Genomic DNA, 18760 nt, shown 5'->3' on the forward strand with positions numbered 1-18760 from the left:
GTAGATCCAGATGAAATTCTTTTTAGTGCATGTTCCAACTGTAGTTAATTAAACCAGTTGTTACCATTGTACATCCATATTCCTCTGTGGCTTGTACTCACCATCCCTTTAGTTTTCCCAGGCTTAATAAACAGGCTTTTAATGTGCTTGTAGTGGGTGCTTTGGTGAATCCCACACCCCTCGTTGGACAAGCCAAGTGTGTTCTTTGACCTATTCAATATGGCAGCTTGGCTTGAGCAACTGAGGAGGTGGAGTTCATGTTTGCTTATCTTTGGGAAGCCTTTGTTACTCTTGAATTCAGCAAATATAAGCATCTACTGTGTGTGAGGCACTGTGCTAAATGTTGGGGATACAAAGACAAAAAAATGGAGATTATCCCCCCAACCCTTAAAGCTTACATTTTTTTATTACATTTTATTTATTACATTTTTTATTACATTTTATTTTTATTATTATTTTTTATATTTTTATTATTATTATTTTATATATTATATATATTTATATATTATTATATATATTTAATTATATATATAAATTATAATTATTATTACATTTTTTTATTACATTTTAAACCCTTGCCTTCCATCTTAGAATCAATACTGTGTATTGGTTCCAAAGCAGAAGAATGATAAGTGCTAGGCAATTGGGGTTAAGTGACTTGCCCAGGGTCACACAGCTAGGCAGTGTCTGAGGCCAAATTTGAACCCAGGACCTCCCCTCTCTGGACCTGTGTCTCTATCTACTGCACTGCCTAGCTGCCCAAGCTTCCATTCTAGGGTAGTAATCATTAGGGGTCTATATTTGGCCCCTCCAGCAAAGGAGACAGAGTGGTCAGACCAGTAGAAGGACAACTAGGAGAGAGTATCATCATGGAAGCCCAGGGAGGAAGGATTATCCAGGAGGAGAGACAGTGCCAGATGCAGTAAGATCGGTCAAGAGGGGGTGATGGCCAAGATGAGGCCCTCAGATTCAACAATAAACAGTTTATTGGTGATTTTGGAGAGAATAGTTTTCGTTGAATGATAAAGTTGAAAGCCAGATTGCAAAAGGTTGAGGGATAAGTGAGGAGACGAAATCTAGTGAGCATAGACAGCTTTCTTCAAGGTTTGGCTGAGGATGGGAGGAGAAATATAAGCTGATACCTTGAGGGAGGACATAGGAGGCTCTTAAGGGATGAAGGAGACCTGAGCATATTTATAGGTAGCAAAGAAAAGTCATTAGGTAAGGAGTGATTCAAGAGTAGAGAAAAGGAGCAGGATGGTGGGGGGCCGTATATTCAAGGAGATAGGAAGATGGAGAAGCCAGGCTAAATGTAAATTTACCCTTAGTGAGAAGGGCCTCCACCTCTTTATCAGAAACTAAAGAAGCCTGGAGTTGGAGTAAAGGGAAAATTGAGAAGGGGGAGAATACTTAGAAGTTTGGGAATAGGACACAGGCGCCTCCTCTGGGTCCAAGGAAGAGGTTGCATAGGAATGCATAGGAATTGAGTCTTAAAGGGAGAATTGACAAAGATAATTTTTTAAAAAGGGAAAATGACCGTTGTTAGAAGTACTGTAGGAAGACAGTAATAATAATTCTCAATTCATAAAATTGTAAAGTAGTCCAACCATTTTTTATTGTATTTTCTTCCTGATTCCATACAGCAACAATTTTTAACATTTGTTTTCGGACATTTGATGACTCAAAATGTCTCTTCCCTAACCCCTGCACAAGGTAATGATACATACGGTTCATATTTCCATATTCCTGATGTTGTAAAAGAAGACACATATTACACATTCAAGGAAAAACTCATGAAGGAAAGTAAAAAATAGAATATTTCAATCTGCATTCAGATACCATCTTGGATCCTTGCATTGGGTCTAATCATTCTTTTTTTTTTTTACCCTAAACCTTCACCTTCTGTCTTGGAGTCAATACTGTGTATTGGCTCCAAGGCAGAAGAGTGGTAAGGGCTAGGCAATAGGGGTCAAGGGACTTGCCCAGGGTCACCCAGCTGGGAAGTGTCTGAGGCCAGATTTGAACCTAGGACCTCCCGTCTCTAGGCCTGGCTCTCAGTCCACTGAGCTACCCAGCTGCTCCCAGGTCTAATCATTCTTGAAAACAGTTTGGAATTATTTTTGAAAAGTCACTAAATTTTAGCCAGCAATAGCACTTTTAGGCTTATTCTCCCCTCCCCCCCCCCCAAGAAATAAGAATAGTATGCATAAAAAATATTTATGGCAGCATTTTATTGTACATAAAACTGGTTGCTCATTAATGGGGGAATGACTGAAACAAATTATGATTTATAAATGTGATGGAATATTCTTGCATTATAAAAATGATAAAAAGAACAGATTTAGAGAAATCTCAACAGGTTTGTATGAACTGATGAAAAGTGAAATAAGCAGAACCAGGAGAAAAATGTATAAAATGCTTAAAATAGTGTAAGAAAAACCAACAGTAAATGGCCATGACCAAACCACTGTGACCAATTCCAATTTCCAAAGACTGATGATGAGTCATGGTGCTCACCTCTTGGCAAAGAGGCGATGAGCTGGGGTGTGTGTGTGTGTGTGTGTGTGTGTGTGTGTGTGTGTGTGTGTGTGTGTGTGTGTGTGTGTGAGTGAGATTAGCCATAGGTTTTCAGATACATCCAGGGTGTGGTTTTTGTTTACATGATATTGGTTTGTTATAAGGGGAGGTTTTTATTTTGCTAATGGGAAAAAGAGTTGGGGAACTAGAGGAGTGGTATTCATACTAAAAGAAGAAAAGGAAAAAAAAGAACATCACTGAATCATTAAAAAAAATAGAAAATAGCAGAAGGACGTTTGGAAGGGAACACAGTTAAGGAAATGTGTCAAGTTTGAATCATCATTTCCCCCCTTCCCCCCAATTTTTTTTTCAAACAATACATAATCAGGCAGGGAAGACAGATATTCACAATTTCATATTTTTGTTGCTTTTTTGTTATTTTGATATTTCGGTGATATCCAAATCTTCATGACCCCATTTGGGGTTTTCTTGGTAAAGATACTGGAGTGGTTTGCCATTTCCTTCTCCAGCTCATTTGATAGATAAGGAAACGAGACAAACAGGGTTAAGTGACTTGCCAAGGGTCACACAGCTAGTAATTGTATGAGACCAGATTTTAACTCAAGAAGATGAGTTTTCCTGACTGCAACCCAAGCATTCTATCTATTGCTCCACTTAGCTGCCCCCATTTTATGCCTTTTTTAGTTTTGAAATGTTTGCATTACTATTTTTTTTACCGAGTTTATAGTTTAATTTATTTATGTTAATACACAAAATATACTTAATTATATAAAAAGCTATTTTCCAAGGCTGTATTGGTAGAGATATCTAAAAAGCTAGCTCCAATCCAGGCAAGATGAGGCACTGTAAAATAATACAAAGGCATCGTGGAAATCAGTCCTTCAGTTCTTTGCTTTAGCCATAGTAAAGGCCAACCAGTGGTCACTGTGAATCCACTTACTAAGCCTGTGTACTGAGATAAGCATCAGTGCTTGTAGCTGTGACTCTGCAGCTTGTCACCAGGGAAAGAGATGAACCAAGCAACAAACTGTACTTTTAAGGTCAGGAATAGAAGTTTAGTAGAGCCCAGAAACAGCTGCCCTGAACCGATCAGACTAAACAGAATTTGGTTTGTTTGTGTGTTTTGGAGTACTCTTGCTTTTCAGTACTTTATTATTTTAAGAAATGGACTAGGCAGGCTTTTTTTTCCTTTATTCATAACCATGTGAATTATGGTGCCTGCAAAGCAAAAAAAAAAATGACCTGATTTCTGGTTTCCCTTGGTTTGAGGGGAGACCCTTGGCCTTGAAAATAAGGGCAGCTGGGTGGCTCAGTGCAAGGAGAGTCAGGCTTAGAGAGTGGAGGTCCTGGGTTCAGATGTGGCCTCAAACACTTCCCAACTGTGTGACCCTGGGCAAGTCACTTAACCCCCTCTGCCTAGCCTCTTCTGCCTTGGAACCAATACCCAGTATTGATTCTAAGATGGAAGGTAAGGGTTTCTAAATAGATATTTAAATATTTGATATACATATATATTAAATACAAACATATCTTAATAGATATTACATAAAACATTTAAATATGTTTATATATTAAATATATGCACATATGTCTTAAACCTATTTTTAGATCTTAAATATATACATATATTTAAATACACACACTTCTAAAAATATTTATGCTGTGTGACCCTGGGCAAGTCACTTAGTCTCCTCATCTGCTTTAGAAATTCCAAGGCAGAAGGTAAGGTTTAAAAAAAAAAAAAGAAGAAGAAGAACAAAAGAGACTTGAAGCCAAGGACAATGAGGAAAGGATAGCCCTTTCAGTTACAGGTGCTGCTAACTTATTCTGTTGTGTGTATCTGCCGGGACATCTGGTATAAATAATATAATGTGAATGCTACTTTGTTTACCAAATCATCTTTAGGAAACAATTTAGTTCCTTTAGCTGAGAAATATTGAAAAAGGCAAGAGCATTGTGCTTTCAGTAATTTGACCTGTCTAGCAATAATAATAATAATAATAATAGTAATAATAATAATAATAAAGCAGCTCCATAGTGCTTACTCAGTTGTTTCTCACAATAAGCCTGTGAGGTAGGTGTTATTATTAGTATTATCATTCCCATTTTACAGATGAGGAAACTGAGGCAAACAGGCTTAGTGTCTTGCCCAGGAACATAAAGGTAGGAAATGTCTATGGCCAAATATGAACTCAGGTCTCCGGGATCCTTGTTCCCTGCTCTAGTCATCAAGATGCCTAGTAGAATTGATTAGGGAACAATCTGAATCCAGGTTACTGAATCTGTTCACTTCTGCTGGCCATTCGCCTTTGTTCTTTTGACTGCAGATCTCCTCCCTTAAACCCGATTAGTTGTCACAACTCTGAACCTTTAACCAAAGGATCGGATCCTAGAATGAATATAGAACTGGAGGCAGTTATAATTTAGGGGAAAAGGAACTAAAGGCAGAAGTCCTGAATTCAAATCCCAGTTCAGCTGTAGGATACTGGCCAAGCTATTTAAAACTGAGGCTCGGTTTTGTCATCTTTGAACTGGACTTGATAATGTTCTCTCCTTGGGGGGGTTGTGGTTTGGAAAGTGAACCTTAAAGCACCTTGTAAATGTGAGTTTGTTCCTGTTGGATTGGTGCAAAATTGTCTAGAAAAACACTTTGTTCAATTCATTAAACATTTATAGAGCACTCACTGTGTTCTGCTCTGAGGATAGAGATGAAAATAAAAGAGCCCCTGTCTTTAAGTAGCTTATATTCTACTAGGATTCTGTTAGATTCTACTTATAGTCTATATTCTGCTAAGGAGCTTATGCTTCCTGAAGGAAAATGACATTTAATTAATTCTAGCAGTAAGTTAATAATATCAATAAGTCACTAACTTTAGAGCACTAATGATTATTAAATTTAATTTTTGCAGACTAGCTGGCACAGTGGACAGAATGCTCAGCCTGGAGTCAGGAAGACATTTTCCTGAGTTCAAATCTTAGTTGTGTGACCTTAGGCAAGTCACTTAACCCTGTTTGCCTCAGTTTCCTCATCTGTAAAATGAGCTGGAGAAGGAAATGGCAAGCCACTCTAGTGTCCTTGTCAAGAAAATCCCAAATGGGGTCATGAAGGGTCAGACATGACTGAAATGACCCCACAACAACAATGGCAGCAGAAAACTTTTCAATGTAGGACAGCATTGAAAATAAAAAGAATAAAGAGCTAAGAATGATTATGTTCTTGGACATGTTATTTATTCTATGTAGTTTGCATAGAATGGACTTGTTATGGCAATCTTGTGGCTGATGAGATGGTCCAATCCCTAATCCCATCTTCTCCCTGGCATAATAGGGGAAGCAATTCCATCTCTACAGCATACGATGTTTTCTCATGAGAAAATTACTTGGGTAACTGAGAATCTGGAGACCAAAGTGACCCCACCCATCAGCCAAGAAACCAGACGGTTTCAAAAACAGATTTTTGCAGGGATTCACTTTGTGGAGATTTAAACTGGCCCTCACTGAAAACCCCTCTATGACGATGGTGCAAAGTGAAAGGAAAGTGAATTGTTTAGAAAGGGACGTGTAAAAAATGACCGAATATAGACAGACACCGAGGTGTGGCACTCACCCTGGTGGATGTCAACACAAATCACTCATGGCATTCACAAGCAGTTTTCTTTCCTCCTTATCACAATTAAAGAACAATGTACGTTTCCTTCTCCACCTTCTATAATATCCCTCTTTTTTCCTCATTCCTTCCTCTCTTTCTCTTCTTGTTTCTGTGGTGCTCATTTTTCCATACTTAGTTTCTTTGGTTTTCTCATAGCTTTCATGAAGGTAAGATTCATTTATGCCTTTTAAATCTGAAAATGCTCACAGGTATTATTTCTTGCAGTTTACAAATCTCCTTCCCTCCCTTCCTTCCCACCTTCTCTCCCTCCCTCCCTTCCCTTCCCTTCCCTTCCCTTCCCTTCCCTTCCCTTCCCTTCCCTTCCCTTCCCTTCCCTTCCCTTCCCTTCCCTTCCCTTCCCTTCCCTTCCCTTCCCTTCCCTTCCCTTCCCTTCCCTTCCCTTCCCTTCCCTTCCCTTCCCTTCCCTTCCCTTCCCTTCCCTTCCCTTCCCTTCCCTTCCCTTCCCTTCCCTTCCCTTCCCTTCCCTTCCCTTCCCTTCCCTTCCCTTCCCTTCCCTTCCCTTCCCTTCCCTTCCCTTCCCTTCCCTTCCCTTCCCTTCCCTTCCCTTCCCTTCCCTTCCCTTCCCTTCCCTTCCCTTCCCTTCCCTTCCCTTCCCTTCCCTTCCCTTCCCTTCCCTTCCCTTCCCTTCCCTTCCCTTCCCTTCCCTTCCCTTCCCTTCCCTTCCCTTCCCTTCCCTTCCCTTCCCTTCCCTTCCCTTCCCTTCCCTTCCCTTCCCTTCCCTTCCCTTCCCTTCCCTTCCCTTCCCTTCCCTTCCCTTCCCTTCCCTTCCCTTCCCTTCCCTTCCCTTCCCTTCCCTTCCCTTCCCTTCCCTTCCCTTCCCTTCCCTTCCCTTCCCTTCCCTTCCCCCCCCCCTTTGCCTCCCTCTCTTCCTGCCTCCCTCATTTGAATTCAGACCCTCTCCTCTCTAGACCTGGCTCTCAAGCCACCTAGCTACTCCCTAAAATACAATTTGAGTGCATTTTGTTCAGGTTGCACATGTGGTCAAGACAATAATAACATTTGGAGTATTATGGGAAGGTCTTTTCCTGATTTAGGGGGAATAAAGATATTCAGTACTTTAGGGAAGTTTCCCCCCAAAGTGATTTCTCCAGGGCTAACATGAAGAAATAAAATTAAGAAAACTAATTTTTAAAAACTAGGAATGACATTTTTGCCCTTTCAGACCTCAAACTATTTGGAACTAGGAAGGCCAGTTATGCTTTGACCAGATCATGAGAAGACAGGACTTGTTGGAAAAGACTCTTGGTGATGGAAAAGATTGAAGACAAAAAGGAGAAGGGGACATCAGAGGATGAGAAGGATAGATAATATCATAGAATCATTAAACATGAATATGGACAGTTCAGGAAGTAGTGGAAGATAGAAGGGCCTGATATGCTATGGTTCTTGGGGTCACAAAGTGTCATGCACAACTGAATGACTGAACCACCCAAACTACAAAAAATCCCAAAGATAAGAAAGAACAAAAAATAATTAAATGTGCTGTTTAATCAATCCCCAAATAAGTTACATAGAGATGAGCTCTCTACTTGCATTGTAAACTTTTTGTTCACTTATTATTTTCCCAAATAATCTCTAAGGTCTCTCTAAATTTTGAAATCCAAATATCTCTGCTTGATTCGGGGTTCTTCTTCAGAGTAGGTAGATAATGTGTCTAGAAAACAGTCTGGCAGAAATGAGGATTTGACCAACATCTTATACCACACAACACAATAAACTAAAGAAGAATATATGGTCCAAATATTAAAACATTAGAAGAGAGTCTTGTTAGGTAACTTTCATAGAGGTGGCCCAAGAGGTGAATTCTTAACCAAGTATGACATGTTCAGAGATGATGAAGGCCTTAGAGTGGTAGCTGTGCAATCTTATTTGAGAGATATTGTTGGTATAGAAATGCTCAGAGTTGGCAACTGACTGGATATTTGGGGTGAGTCAGAGTGAGGAGTCAGTCAGTGATTATACCTGTGTTGCAAAATAGAGTAAGTATAGAAATATGGTGGGCATGACCACAGGAGGTCCTGCATTCAAATCTGACCTCAGACACTTCCCAGCTGTGTGACCCCTGAGCAAGCCACTTAACCCCCATTTCCTAGTCCTTACCACTCTTCTGCCTTGGAACCAATACACAGTACTGATTCTAAGTCAAGAGTCTCTAAAAATAAATGAATGAATGAATAAAAAAGAAAGATGATGGGACCTTCAGTGGTAATTAGGGGAGTTTGGAACATGGATGGATTTGACAGGAAAGATAATGAGTTTTGGACATGTTGAGTTTGAGATAGATACCCATGGAACATCCAACTTGAAATATCTAATAGACAGCTTGTGATGTGGAGAAGGAACTTGACAGAGAAACTACAGTGCCTGGGAATTGTAGAGTCTAGCTAGAATAATCCCCCTTTATTTCAACAATCAGAAAATTGGAACCTAGAGATGGGAAGTGACTTCCTCAAGGTCCAACATGGTGTTTTAGGAGCAATCAATCAATAAACACTTATTAAACACCTACTATATGCCAGGCATTGTGCTAAGCACTGGGGATAAAAGCAATATAACCAGGAACTTAAAATCTGATGCAGGAGACAACATGTAAACCTGCACACAGAAGAACAAGCTATATGCAGGAAAAATTGGAAATAATTAACAGAGGGTAGGCACTGGAATTAAAAGAGGGGGTGGGGAAGGCTTTCAGGAACAGAGCAGGAATTAGAATCCTTGGGTTTTTTATTTTTTCATTACTCCTGACCATTCTCTGTTTTTCTCTTACTACTTCTAGTTATCAGTTGGCATGTGCTTATAGAATACCTTAGCCTAATGTTAACATCCAAACAAAGCATAATTCAAAAAAGATAAACATGTTACAGTAATTGCTATTATCAGAGATAATTGAAAATTGATTGAATCTTCTACAGAGCAAAGAGAAGAATCAAAACGTCCCCCTCAAAGGAATCAGTGAGCCTTACCTGGCTGGTTGGCTTATTTATAATGCCCCATAGAGAGCATCAGGGCCACCTATGTTAGGTATTGCCTGCTCTTTTAATGGTGCTGCTTACAAAAACCTTGAAAATGCAGCCACAAATGGGAAATCCTTTTGGAATTCAATGATAACTTACTTGACATGTGCCTTTAGCATGGTGCTTGCCACATGGTGAGTATTTTTTAAAATGTTAAAATTCAATAGAACAACCGTCCCTCCCAGCCCATCCTGAAAGTAGCATCTGATCCCCCAGGGGATCCCCTTCTTTCTGCAAACATGCCATTTGGTTTAAGTTGTTCTTCATTTTGAATTAAGTAAACTGTAGCATGTGGTGTGGCTCAAGAAGCCTCGGGAAATGCTGAAAGTTGGGGAGGGGGAGGTCCAAAACCTTGTTTTCTGCTTCCTTTGTCCCTAAAAGAATCAGGATATCTGTTGTAGTATACCTGCTGGTGTTGTAGAAATCACTGAAAAGAAGATTGGGGGGTTGGGGGGGAAGAGTATGGCTTTAATCTAGGAGATCTGAATAACTGAAAGAGACCTTGTAGGCATTCCTGAATGAAAACTGGGATTCACGTCGCTTTTGAGTTGGTTCTGTTTCCCAAGAGTGATCCCAAATGCTGACCTTATATGCCTTAAACAAGGTAGAGCAGTTTCCTTTCCAGAGGGAATGGGACCTTGTTCCCAGTTGGTTCCCCTCTCCAAGTCTTAAACAACCCCGGGCTGAGCTTGAGAACCAAAGAGCGATTTCAGACTATATATGGTGTTGGTGTGAGTATAGTACTGTAGTAGAAATCCTTAGGGTATTTATAACACTAGTTTGCTGCCCTGAGAGGATTGAGAACAAATGCCAGCTTGGATAATAGCCAGCGGTGAGGATTGTTTTTGGGCTAGCATGATGTACCCCATAAGAAACAAGTGTTCAAAAGCGTCATGGGGGCGGGAGGGGGGTGGTTTAATAAATCTAATTTTAATTGCTCTTTATATAATCACATTGATTATTTTTAGACTAAGCCTCTGACCATTTAAAAATCTGTTTCCACTTTCCTTTATCCCAATTCTTTTTTTTTTTCCTTTTTAAGTTGTGAAGTCTTTTCTCTTGATTTTTAAAACCCCCAAATGATTTCTCCAAACCGTGGCAGTCCCTGGGAGGGTAGGGTGATTGTGATTACATTTTAATCATTATTTAATGTTCTAGGTCTTTAGGGATCTCTGTAGTCAGCTCCAAACAGTTGACTTATAGTATCTCCTTTATAGTAAATAGAATGGTATAGCTGATAATCTGTCTACTTGGAATCATGAAGAGCAGAAGTGTGACCCTAGGAAAAGCCCTTCCTTGTCTGTAAAATGAAGGTAATGATAGAACCTACCTTCCAGTGTGGTTGCAAAGATAAAAGGAAATAATATTTCTGTTTTATAAATTTAAAGCATCTAGAAATGTTAGCTATTATTCTTTTTATTTTTTATTTGTGCCCGACTCTTTGTGACTCCATGTTCGATTTTCTTGGCAAAGATCCTGGAATGGTTTGCTATTTCCTTCTCCAGCTCATTTTCTAAATGAGGAAACTGAAGCCCATAGGGTTAAGTGACTTGCCCAGGGTCATCCAACTAGTAAGTGTTTGAGGCTGGATTTGAGTTTCTCAAGATTTGAGTTTCTTCTACACTCTATTTACTGTGCTACTAGGTTGTTCTTGACTCAATTTACTGATTTACTTTAGACATATTTTAATGATTTTCCACTTTAGTTAGAGACAGGTTTACTGAAAGTCCCTATCTGTTTCAGAACACTAAGGCACATAGTCCTTACCATGAGGAAAAGCAGAGGGTTTTGTGGGAACAGAACTGCACTTAAAACTGAGTCCTAGTTCTACTACTAGCTTGGCTGTGTGATCACAGACCAACCTTTTACCTTTTCTGGCCTCATTTAACTTATCTATAAAATGAGGGGTTTGGACTGACCCTCTAAAGGCCCTTCCAGCTCTGTGGTCTATAATCTTGTGATCCCTTGATTACAGGATTTCTTTGTAATTTGAGGTTCAGGAAATTAAATTGCCCTCCGTACGTTGCTAATATGATTTTTTTCTGGTTGATATTTATTGTTTCCCTATCCTCGGACACAGATTGTGCATGGCACAATGTATGGATTTCTGGATTCTGCTTGGGGTAGGGATGTTTTTTGGAATATTGTACTAACTGTTGCATGGAATGGAAATTGTTGGTCTGGATCAGAGACAGAAGCAATTTAGCTGCCTGCTTCGACAATGATTTCTCCTGCCCAGAACGGACTTGTTAACAAGAAGGATTTTGATACAAATGCCATCTATGTCAATGTAGTTTTAGGATCTGCTTTTAAATATCCAGAACAGGTTGACGCTCACTCCCTGAGAGCTGCAGCAGGGCTGTGGGGTGTGGGTGTGCTTCAAGGTTAAGTGCGCCAAGGTTGTTCTTCCCTGGAATGTAAAAGAAATCCTGGCTTTTCGGCTTTTTCTCTCCCATTGCTAATGGGTGGTGTGGTTTGTTTTTCTTTTAGGATGTGGAGAAAGAGAAGGAAACCCACAATTATCTCAGCAAAGAGGAAATCAAAGAGAAGGTTCACAACTACAATTTAGCTGTTACTGACAAATTGAAGATGACCTTGGTAAGATGCTTGCTTTTACAGTTTTTTTAGTGTGAATAGTTAGTACATTTTGAATCTCAGAATAAAATGAATATCAGAATAAAAATGAGAAATAGTTTAATGTTCAAAGTAGATGTGCCATGAAGGCTGAGTGAATTCTTTCTCTTTCTTCATGTTGATTCTGTTTCATAAGTAGGTCTGTTGGCTTGCCTGGAGTTGGAGAGATCATTTAAAAGTAAAGTACAGGAGCAGCTGAGTGGCTCAGTGGATAGAGAGCCAGGCCTAAATATGGGAGGTCCTGGGTTCAAATTTGGCCTCAAACTTCCCAACTGTATATCCCTAGGAAATCACTTAACCCCAATCACCCACCCTCTGTTTTTTTTTTCTCCAATTTATCCTGTACATAGCTTGTTTGTACATAGTTGTTTGTATGTTGTGTACCCTATTAGACTGTGATTTCCTTGAAAGCAAACTGTCTTTTGCCTTTCTTGGTATCTTCAGAGCTTAGCATAGATCCTGCTTACTTATAAGTGCTTATTGACTGACTCTAAACCATCATGAATTAGGCCTGTGGACTTGTGGACAAACAGTGAGCTGTGGAGGATGGAGGAGAGTGGATGGAGTTTACCTGGAATATTTAAGTAATTCACTTGACAAAAGTGAGTTGTTATAAAAAGAGGCTATTGTAATTATGAGCTTCTGAGGATTTGTTTCATAAAAAAGTAGGGAAGCCTGGTATTTTATAACCCTAAAGATCCCAATTATGGGGGCAAGATCTTACTCTTTGATAGAAACTGCTGAGAAAAACGGCAAAGTAGTCTGGCAGAAACTAGGCTCAGACCATCACCTCACATCAAGATCAACTCAAAATGAGTTGTGATTTACAGAGAAAGGTTGATGGTGTAAGCAGATTAGAGGAACAGGGAACAAATTATTCAACAGATCTGTGGATAGAGGAAGGGTTCATGACCAAATAAGAGCTAGAGAGGTTCATAGGAGGGAGAACAGATAGATAGTTTTTGCACAAACAAAACCAATGGAGCCAAAAGTAGAAGAAAAGAAGGAAACTGGGAAAACATTTTAAAAGCAAGTTTCTCTGATTTCTCAAGTAGATAAAGAATTGAATTGAAAAAAATATATATAAGCATATATATTAATATAAATAGGAGCCATTTCCCAATCAATAAAGTCAAAGGATATGAATAGGCAGTTTTCAGAAGAAGAAACCAAAGCCTTTTAATAGTTATTTTTAAAATGCTCTAAATCACTAATAATTAGAGAAGTGCAAATGAAAACAACTCTTAAGGTTCCACTCATACCCATTAGATTGGTCGAGATAACTGAAAAGGAAAATGACAAATGTTGAAAGGATAATGGTAAGCTAATGAATGGTCTGTTGGCAGAATTGTAAACTTATCTAATCATTCTGAGGAACAATTTGGAACTATGCTATAAAGCTATAAAACTCTACATGGACCTTGGACCCAGCAGTACCACCAATAGGTCTCTATATCAAGGAGAGCAAAGAAAAATGCAAAGGACCAAAATATGTATAAGAATATTTATAGTAGCTCTTTTTGTGGTGACAAAGAACTGGAAACCACAGTGATGCCCAGCAGTTGGAGAATGGCTCAACAAGTTATGATTGTGACAACATGTTATTCTGTAAGAATTAGTGAAGATGATTTCAGAAGAACCTATATCAATTGATGCAATGCAAAATGAGCAGAAGTAAGAGAACAATCTACACAGTAACAGCAATATTATGAAGATATATTTTAGTATATAATACATATTTATAACTTACTATAGACTTAGTAATTAATTGATACAGTAATCCACCACAACTCCAAAGGACTTATGAAGTAAATGCTATCTACTTCCAGATAGAGAATCTATGAGTACATAGATTAAAGCATATTTTTTTCCTCTCTCTCTATTTCTTATTTTTCCCCCCAAAAACATGGCTAATGAGAAAATATATTTTGCATGACTTAATATATATACATAACGGGTATTGTATTTCTTTCCTTTTTAGCGAGTGGAGGAGGAGCTGGAGAGAGAGAATTTGTAACAAAATATAAGATTTAAAAATAAATTAATACAATAATAGAGGAAGAAACATATTGAGATTTTCCAAAGCTTTTTTCCCCCTTCTATTTTTAAAAGAGGAGTAAGACAAGATGGTCTCTTATAAAGGCAGGATAGACTAATGGAAGAACCCTTGGAGTCTGGAGTAAGGAGCATTATGGGTTCATTTGTGTCTTGAATACTTGCTAGTTGTATGAACATAGACAGATTGTTATCTTCCTGTAGCTTGGGTTTCCTCATCTATAGAAAACTCTATAGGCAGTAACTACCTGACTGGGTTGAGATAATATATGTATTGTGCTTTGGTACTCCCCTCCCTTTTTAATAAAATTAGGCAGCTTCATTGCTGCTACAGCTCTTATCATGTAAGGTGTTCCAACTTGATTGCTACTTAGTACAGCAGGATGAACCTCCCGCCTTTTTGGGGACAACCCCAAATAACGTAAGGGTGGACAATGGGAAAGGGTAGGCAAGGAGGTTAGAAGACAGAAGGCAGCTGGAGGAAAGAAAACACAATTTAGTTACATGAAATTATATCTAGAATTTTTGGTAGAATTCTGTAAAAGGAGGGCCAGAAAAATGCATGGATTCCTTTGATCTTCCACCTCCTTTTTTTTGCCTCCTGAGGATCATGGCCATATGCTCCATGAGTCTTCTAGGAACCCTCCCTTTGACCATCTGTCTTCCATGGGCCTTCAGAAGTGCCTGAAGGTTCAATTCTCCTCCAGTTTGGCAGAAGGTGTCATGGGAGAATCCTCCAGAAGCCTCTCCATTGACTGTTGCCATTTGCTAAACCAATTGACTCGAATATTTCCACTTAGTGCTGTCCCGTGGCCCCAAATCCTTAACTTATCCCCAGCTTCCTTTAGATTCTTTTCAGCAACCCAAGAAATAAAGTTGTAATTAATTCCATTCCTAAATTATGAATAAACATTTGTGATTTCCAGAGGTTACCTGTTACAGCCCGAATTTGACCTACTTTAAAAAATCTTAGAGGCACCTCAAAAGTTCCTTGTAACCTGCTTTGTGTTGATGCTCAGTAAGAAATGATATTTAAGTAAAAGAATCTTCTGCCTATAGTAATAGTGATGTTTGCCAGCAGCCCAGATTATCCTTTTTTGTTAAGGTGTCACAAAGTTTTAATTGTGGCTTTCTTTTCTTTTCTTCTCCAGGCACTAGTTGTCCTTTGTGCGATCGGTCCAGATATTTCTCATTATTGGCCTTGGTAGATTTCATGGTTTGGCTGGCAGGATTAGAATGGACGTATTACCTTAAAAATGGGTCCAGACTCCTCGTGTGTGGCTGTAGCAGCATGAATGAATGGGTCTGTGAGGCCAGGAGAGAGGCTCTAAAGCTACATCTGCCCAACAGACTCACGGGGGCTTCCCATTGAGGTCTTTCTTTTTTTGATCTTGAGCTATAATTTTATTGATTTAGGCAACCTCCAGCATGGAAATTTTTTTTTTAATGGAAACACATTTTAACAGTGTTGTTTAGCAGCTTGAAGGAGCAGTGATGCCCTATTGATTGTCACATAGCTAGTTAGTACAGATCTAGAAGCTAGACTTTGAATCAAAATCCTCCTGGCTCCATAACCTCCCCTCTCAATACCACCCCACACTTAGGACCTTTCCCTCTAGAGGAATTTTTTTTTTAAATTCCTTACCTTCCATCTTAGAATCAATAGTATATATTGGTTCCAAGGCAGAAGAACAGTAAGGACTAGGTGATGAGGCTTGTGACTTGCCCAGAGTCACACAGCCAGGAAGCGTCTGAGGCTGGAGGGGAAATCTTTAGTGAACATCTGCCGCCAAAATACAAGAGTCCAAATAGAAATGAGTTTTTCTGCTTGACGTTGGTCCCATCTCCCATCTTATTTTAGTGCCTTCTATAGAGAATTATTTGTTAAATTAAGTAAGAGTTCATTAGGAAATAGAGTTAAATAGTATTGATAAGCTATATAAGAGAGAGTTATAAGTTGGGTTTCTTTACATCTAAATAGAATCTTAGAGATGGATTATGGATAAAAGAGAATTTTCCCAAGGGGCTTTGAGAGGCAGTTAATCCAACGGACCCTCACTCTTTGGGCTGACCCTGTTCTGAAAGGAGGTTCTAAGAGTTGCTCGGTGAGGTTGGAAAATCTCAGTTTTTCACATCTAAATTCATCTATCAGGCCAGACAAGTGAAGGAGATTTTTGGGTGCAATACTAGTGCAAGCCCCAGCAGGATTGCTGTGAGAATGGAGAAAGGCTGTGGAGATTCTTAGCTGTATTTTTCATCCAGACAGCAAGGAAGATTCAAAACCCAATTTATTTCTCTGGTTTATAAGTTGATATTTTAGGATATGATAGATAAGTATTTGGGTGTTTTAGATTAATTAGGAAGAGAGGATAGCCTCAACTCTGAGGAAGAAGAAGATCCTTGTGGATCAGGTTGGGTTGGGTTGGGGACCTATATATTATAAGAATTTCCTGTCTACCTGTTTCCTTTTACCATTCCTTCCTTTAGTTTTTTTTTACCCATAATAAAATTATATTTTTATAAACTGGCCTGAGCCAGAATTCTTTGGACTGCTGAGAAGCCATCTTTCTCAACAGTCAAACCAACAGGACACGATTATTGGTAATACCATAAAATACCAATCATCTAGAAGGGTTAGGAAACCCTTATAACCCTTCCCAATACATGGCCCTTTTGTCTTCCTGTTGTAGAATTCCAATGGGATTTACACTGGTTTCATCAAAGTCCAAATGGAACTATGCAGACCCGTCACTACATGGACTTCTCAGAACCCTGAAAAACATGCTTCCAACAATAATGGCTGCATGAATACTCTTCACATCAGCAGCACCAACACCGTCCGGGAAGTTATTGAAGCCCTGCTCAAAAAATTCCTAGTTTCTGAAAGCCCAGCCAAGTTTGCCCTTTATAAGCGCTGTCACAGAGAAGACCAAGGTATGTATGTGCCCTGTCCCCGGCCTGCTTCGGCAGCCCAGGAGCAGAGGAGACCGTTTCCCTTGCGTCCCTTCTAGTCCGTCGTCTCTTAGAAGAGCTGGATGAGGCAGAGGGGGTGCATCTGTACGTTATGGGATATTCTGCACTCGGAAATAAATCCCAGCACGGACAGCTTACCCCCAACGCTCACTGGATCGTGGGGCGTCTCTACTTCAGTGCCACTCTCTTCAGTTTCGTTTTTTCTTCTAGCTTTCCTGGATAGAGCTTGAAACAGCTGTAGGATATTGACTTCTGCCCACTTTGGGCAAGTCTGTCCCAGGAACCCCTGCAGTTAGTGCCCAAGTGCTAGGGAAGAGGAAGCGTGGTGGGCATGCCAAGGAGTGCCAGGAGACCACAGGTGGCATTTTTCTCTTGCCAGCCTAATTTCTTTCTCATATTTGGAATTCTCTGCTGCTCAGTCCAACAGTGTTAGCTATTCCATTCAAATAGTACTGTTGCCAGTTAGTTTTTCAGACCAAGCAGACAGAAGAACTTGCCTGGCATTTCTCTTTTGCCACAGAGAGTTGCGGGTTCCTGTGTGCTTTTAAATTGATCCCAAAGTCATGGCAGCTTTTTGTTCCCGCTTTTGACCTCGAGTGTGGAAAGACTCACTTGATTTTTTCCATAATAGAAGACCCCTCCTGCTCTTGGCAGTCTTCTAAAACAGTTTTGGCATGTGACGTAACGGATCGTTTTTCTGAAAACAACGCAAAGACCAACAGGCATGGCGCTCGCTATGTTGGCTTTGGCTGGTTGATTCAGCTTCGCTCTTGTCTGTTGCCTGCCCTTGGTGTCGCTTCTCTCGTTTTCATACCGGCCAGTTGTATTGAGATGGGGAAGCAAGTGGTAGACAGATTGCTTGGGAGGCTGGGATCAGGCTAGTTCAATGGATAAAGAAGTGACCACTTGTCGTTTCCTTGTTCAGTTTATGCGTGTAAGCTCTCAGACCGAGAACATCCCCTTTATCTGCGTTTGGTAGCAGGGCCAAGGACGGAAACACTGAGCTTTGTTCTGCGTGAGCACGAAACAGGAGAGGTAAGCCCTGTCCTTTATAATTGTTTGGTGGGGCAGTGGATAGAGAGAGTGCTGGGCCAGAATAGGGAAGACTCTTTCTGAGTTCAAATTTGGCCTCAGGCACTTGCTAGCTATATGACCCTGGGCAAGTCACTTAATTCCGTTTGCCTCGGTTTCCTCATTTGTCAATTGAGCTGGAGAAGGAAACAGCAAAAGGAAACTCCAGGATCTTTGCCAAGAAAACTCAAATGGGATCACTTTGTGTATCATCTGTGTGTTTGTGTGTCTGTGTAATCTATGCATCTGTCTGTCCATCCATCTATCCCTCTCTCTCTCTCTCTCTCTCTCCTCTCTCTCTCCTCTCTCTCTCTCTCTCTCTCTCATCTCTCTCTCTCTCTCTCTCTCCTCTCTCTCTCTCTCTCTCTCTCTCTCTCTGTCTCTCTCCTCTCGCTCTCTCTCTGTCTCTGTCTCTGTCTCTCTCTCTCTCTCTCTCTCTCTTTCTTTTCCTCTCTCTCCTCTCTGTCTCTCTGTCTCTCTCTCTCTCCCTCCCTCTTCTCTCTCTCTCTCTCTCTCTCTCTCTCTCTCGTCTCTCTCTCCTCCTCCTCCCTCCCTCCCTTCCCTCCTCTCTCTCTCTCTCTCTCTCTCTCCTCTCTCTCTCTCTCTCCTCTCTCTCTCTCTCTCTCTCTCTCTCTCTCTCTCTCTCTCTCTCTCTCTCTCTCTCTCTCTCTCTCTCTCTCTCTTCTCTCTCTCCTCCCTCCCTCCCTCTCCTCTCTTTCTCTCTCTCTCTCTCCCCTCCCCTCTCCCCCCTCCCTCCCTCTCTCTCTCTCTTTTCCCCTCTCCTTTTCTCTGTTTCTCTCTCTCC

The 18760-nt window shown here is 40.3% G+C and overlaps 1 protein-coding gene across 1 annotated transcript in view; it reads left to right on the plus strand.

Annotated features, from left to right (window-relative positions):
* Positions 1-18760, plus strand: part of RASSF3 (Ras association domain family member 3) — a 90300-nt gene that overhangs the window by 65945 nt on the left and 5595 nt on the right. The window contains exons 2-4 of the mRNA XM_056800707.1: positions 11713-11820; positions 16602-16845; positions 17810-17919. Coding sequence (XP_056656685.1) covers positions 11713-11820; positions 16602-16845; positions 17810-17919 — 462 coding nt within the window. The remainder of the gene's footprint in view (positions 1-11712; positions 11821-16601; positions 16846-17809; positions 17920-18760) is intronic.

The sequence above is a fragment of the Monodelphis domestica genome, chromosome 5 (genome assembly GCF_027887165.1).
Source record: "Monodelphis domestica isolate mMonDom1 chromosome 5, mMonDom1.pri, whole genome shotgun sequence".
Taxonomy (NCBI): Eukaryota; Metazoa; Chordata; class Mammalia; order Didelphimorphia; family Didelphidae; genus Monodelphis; species Monodelphis domestica.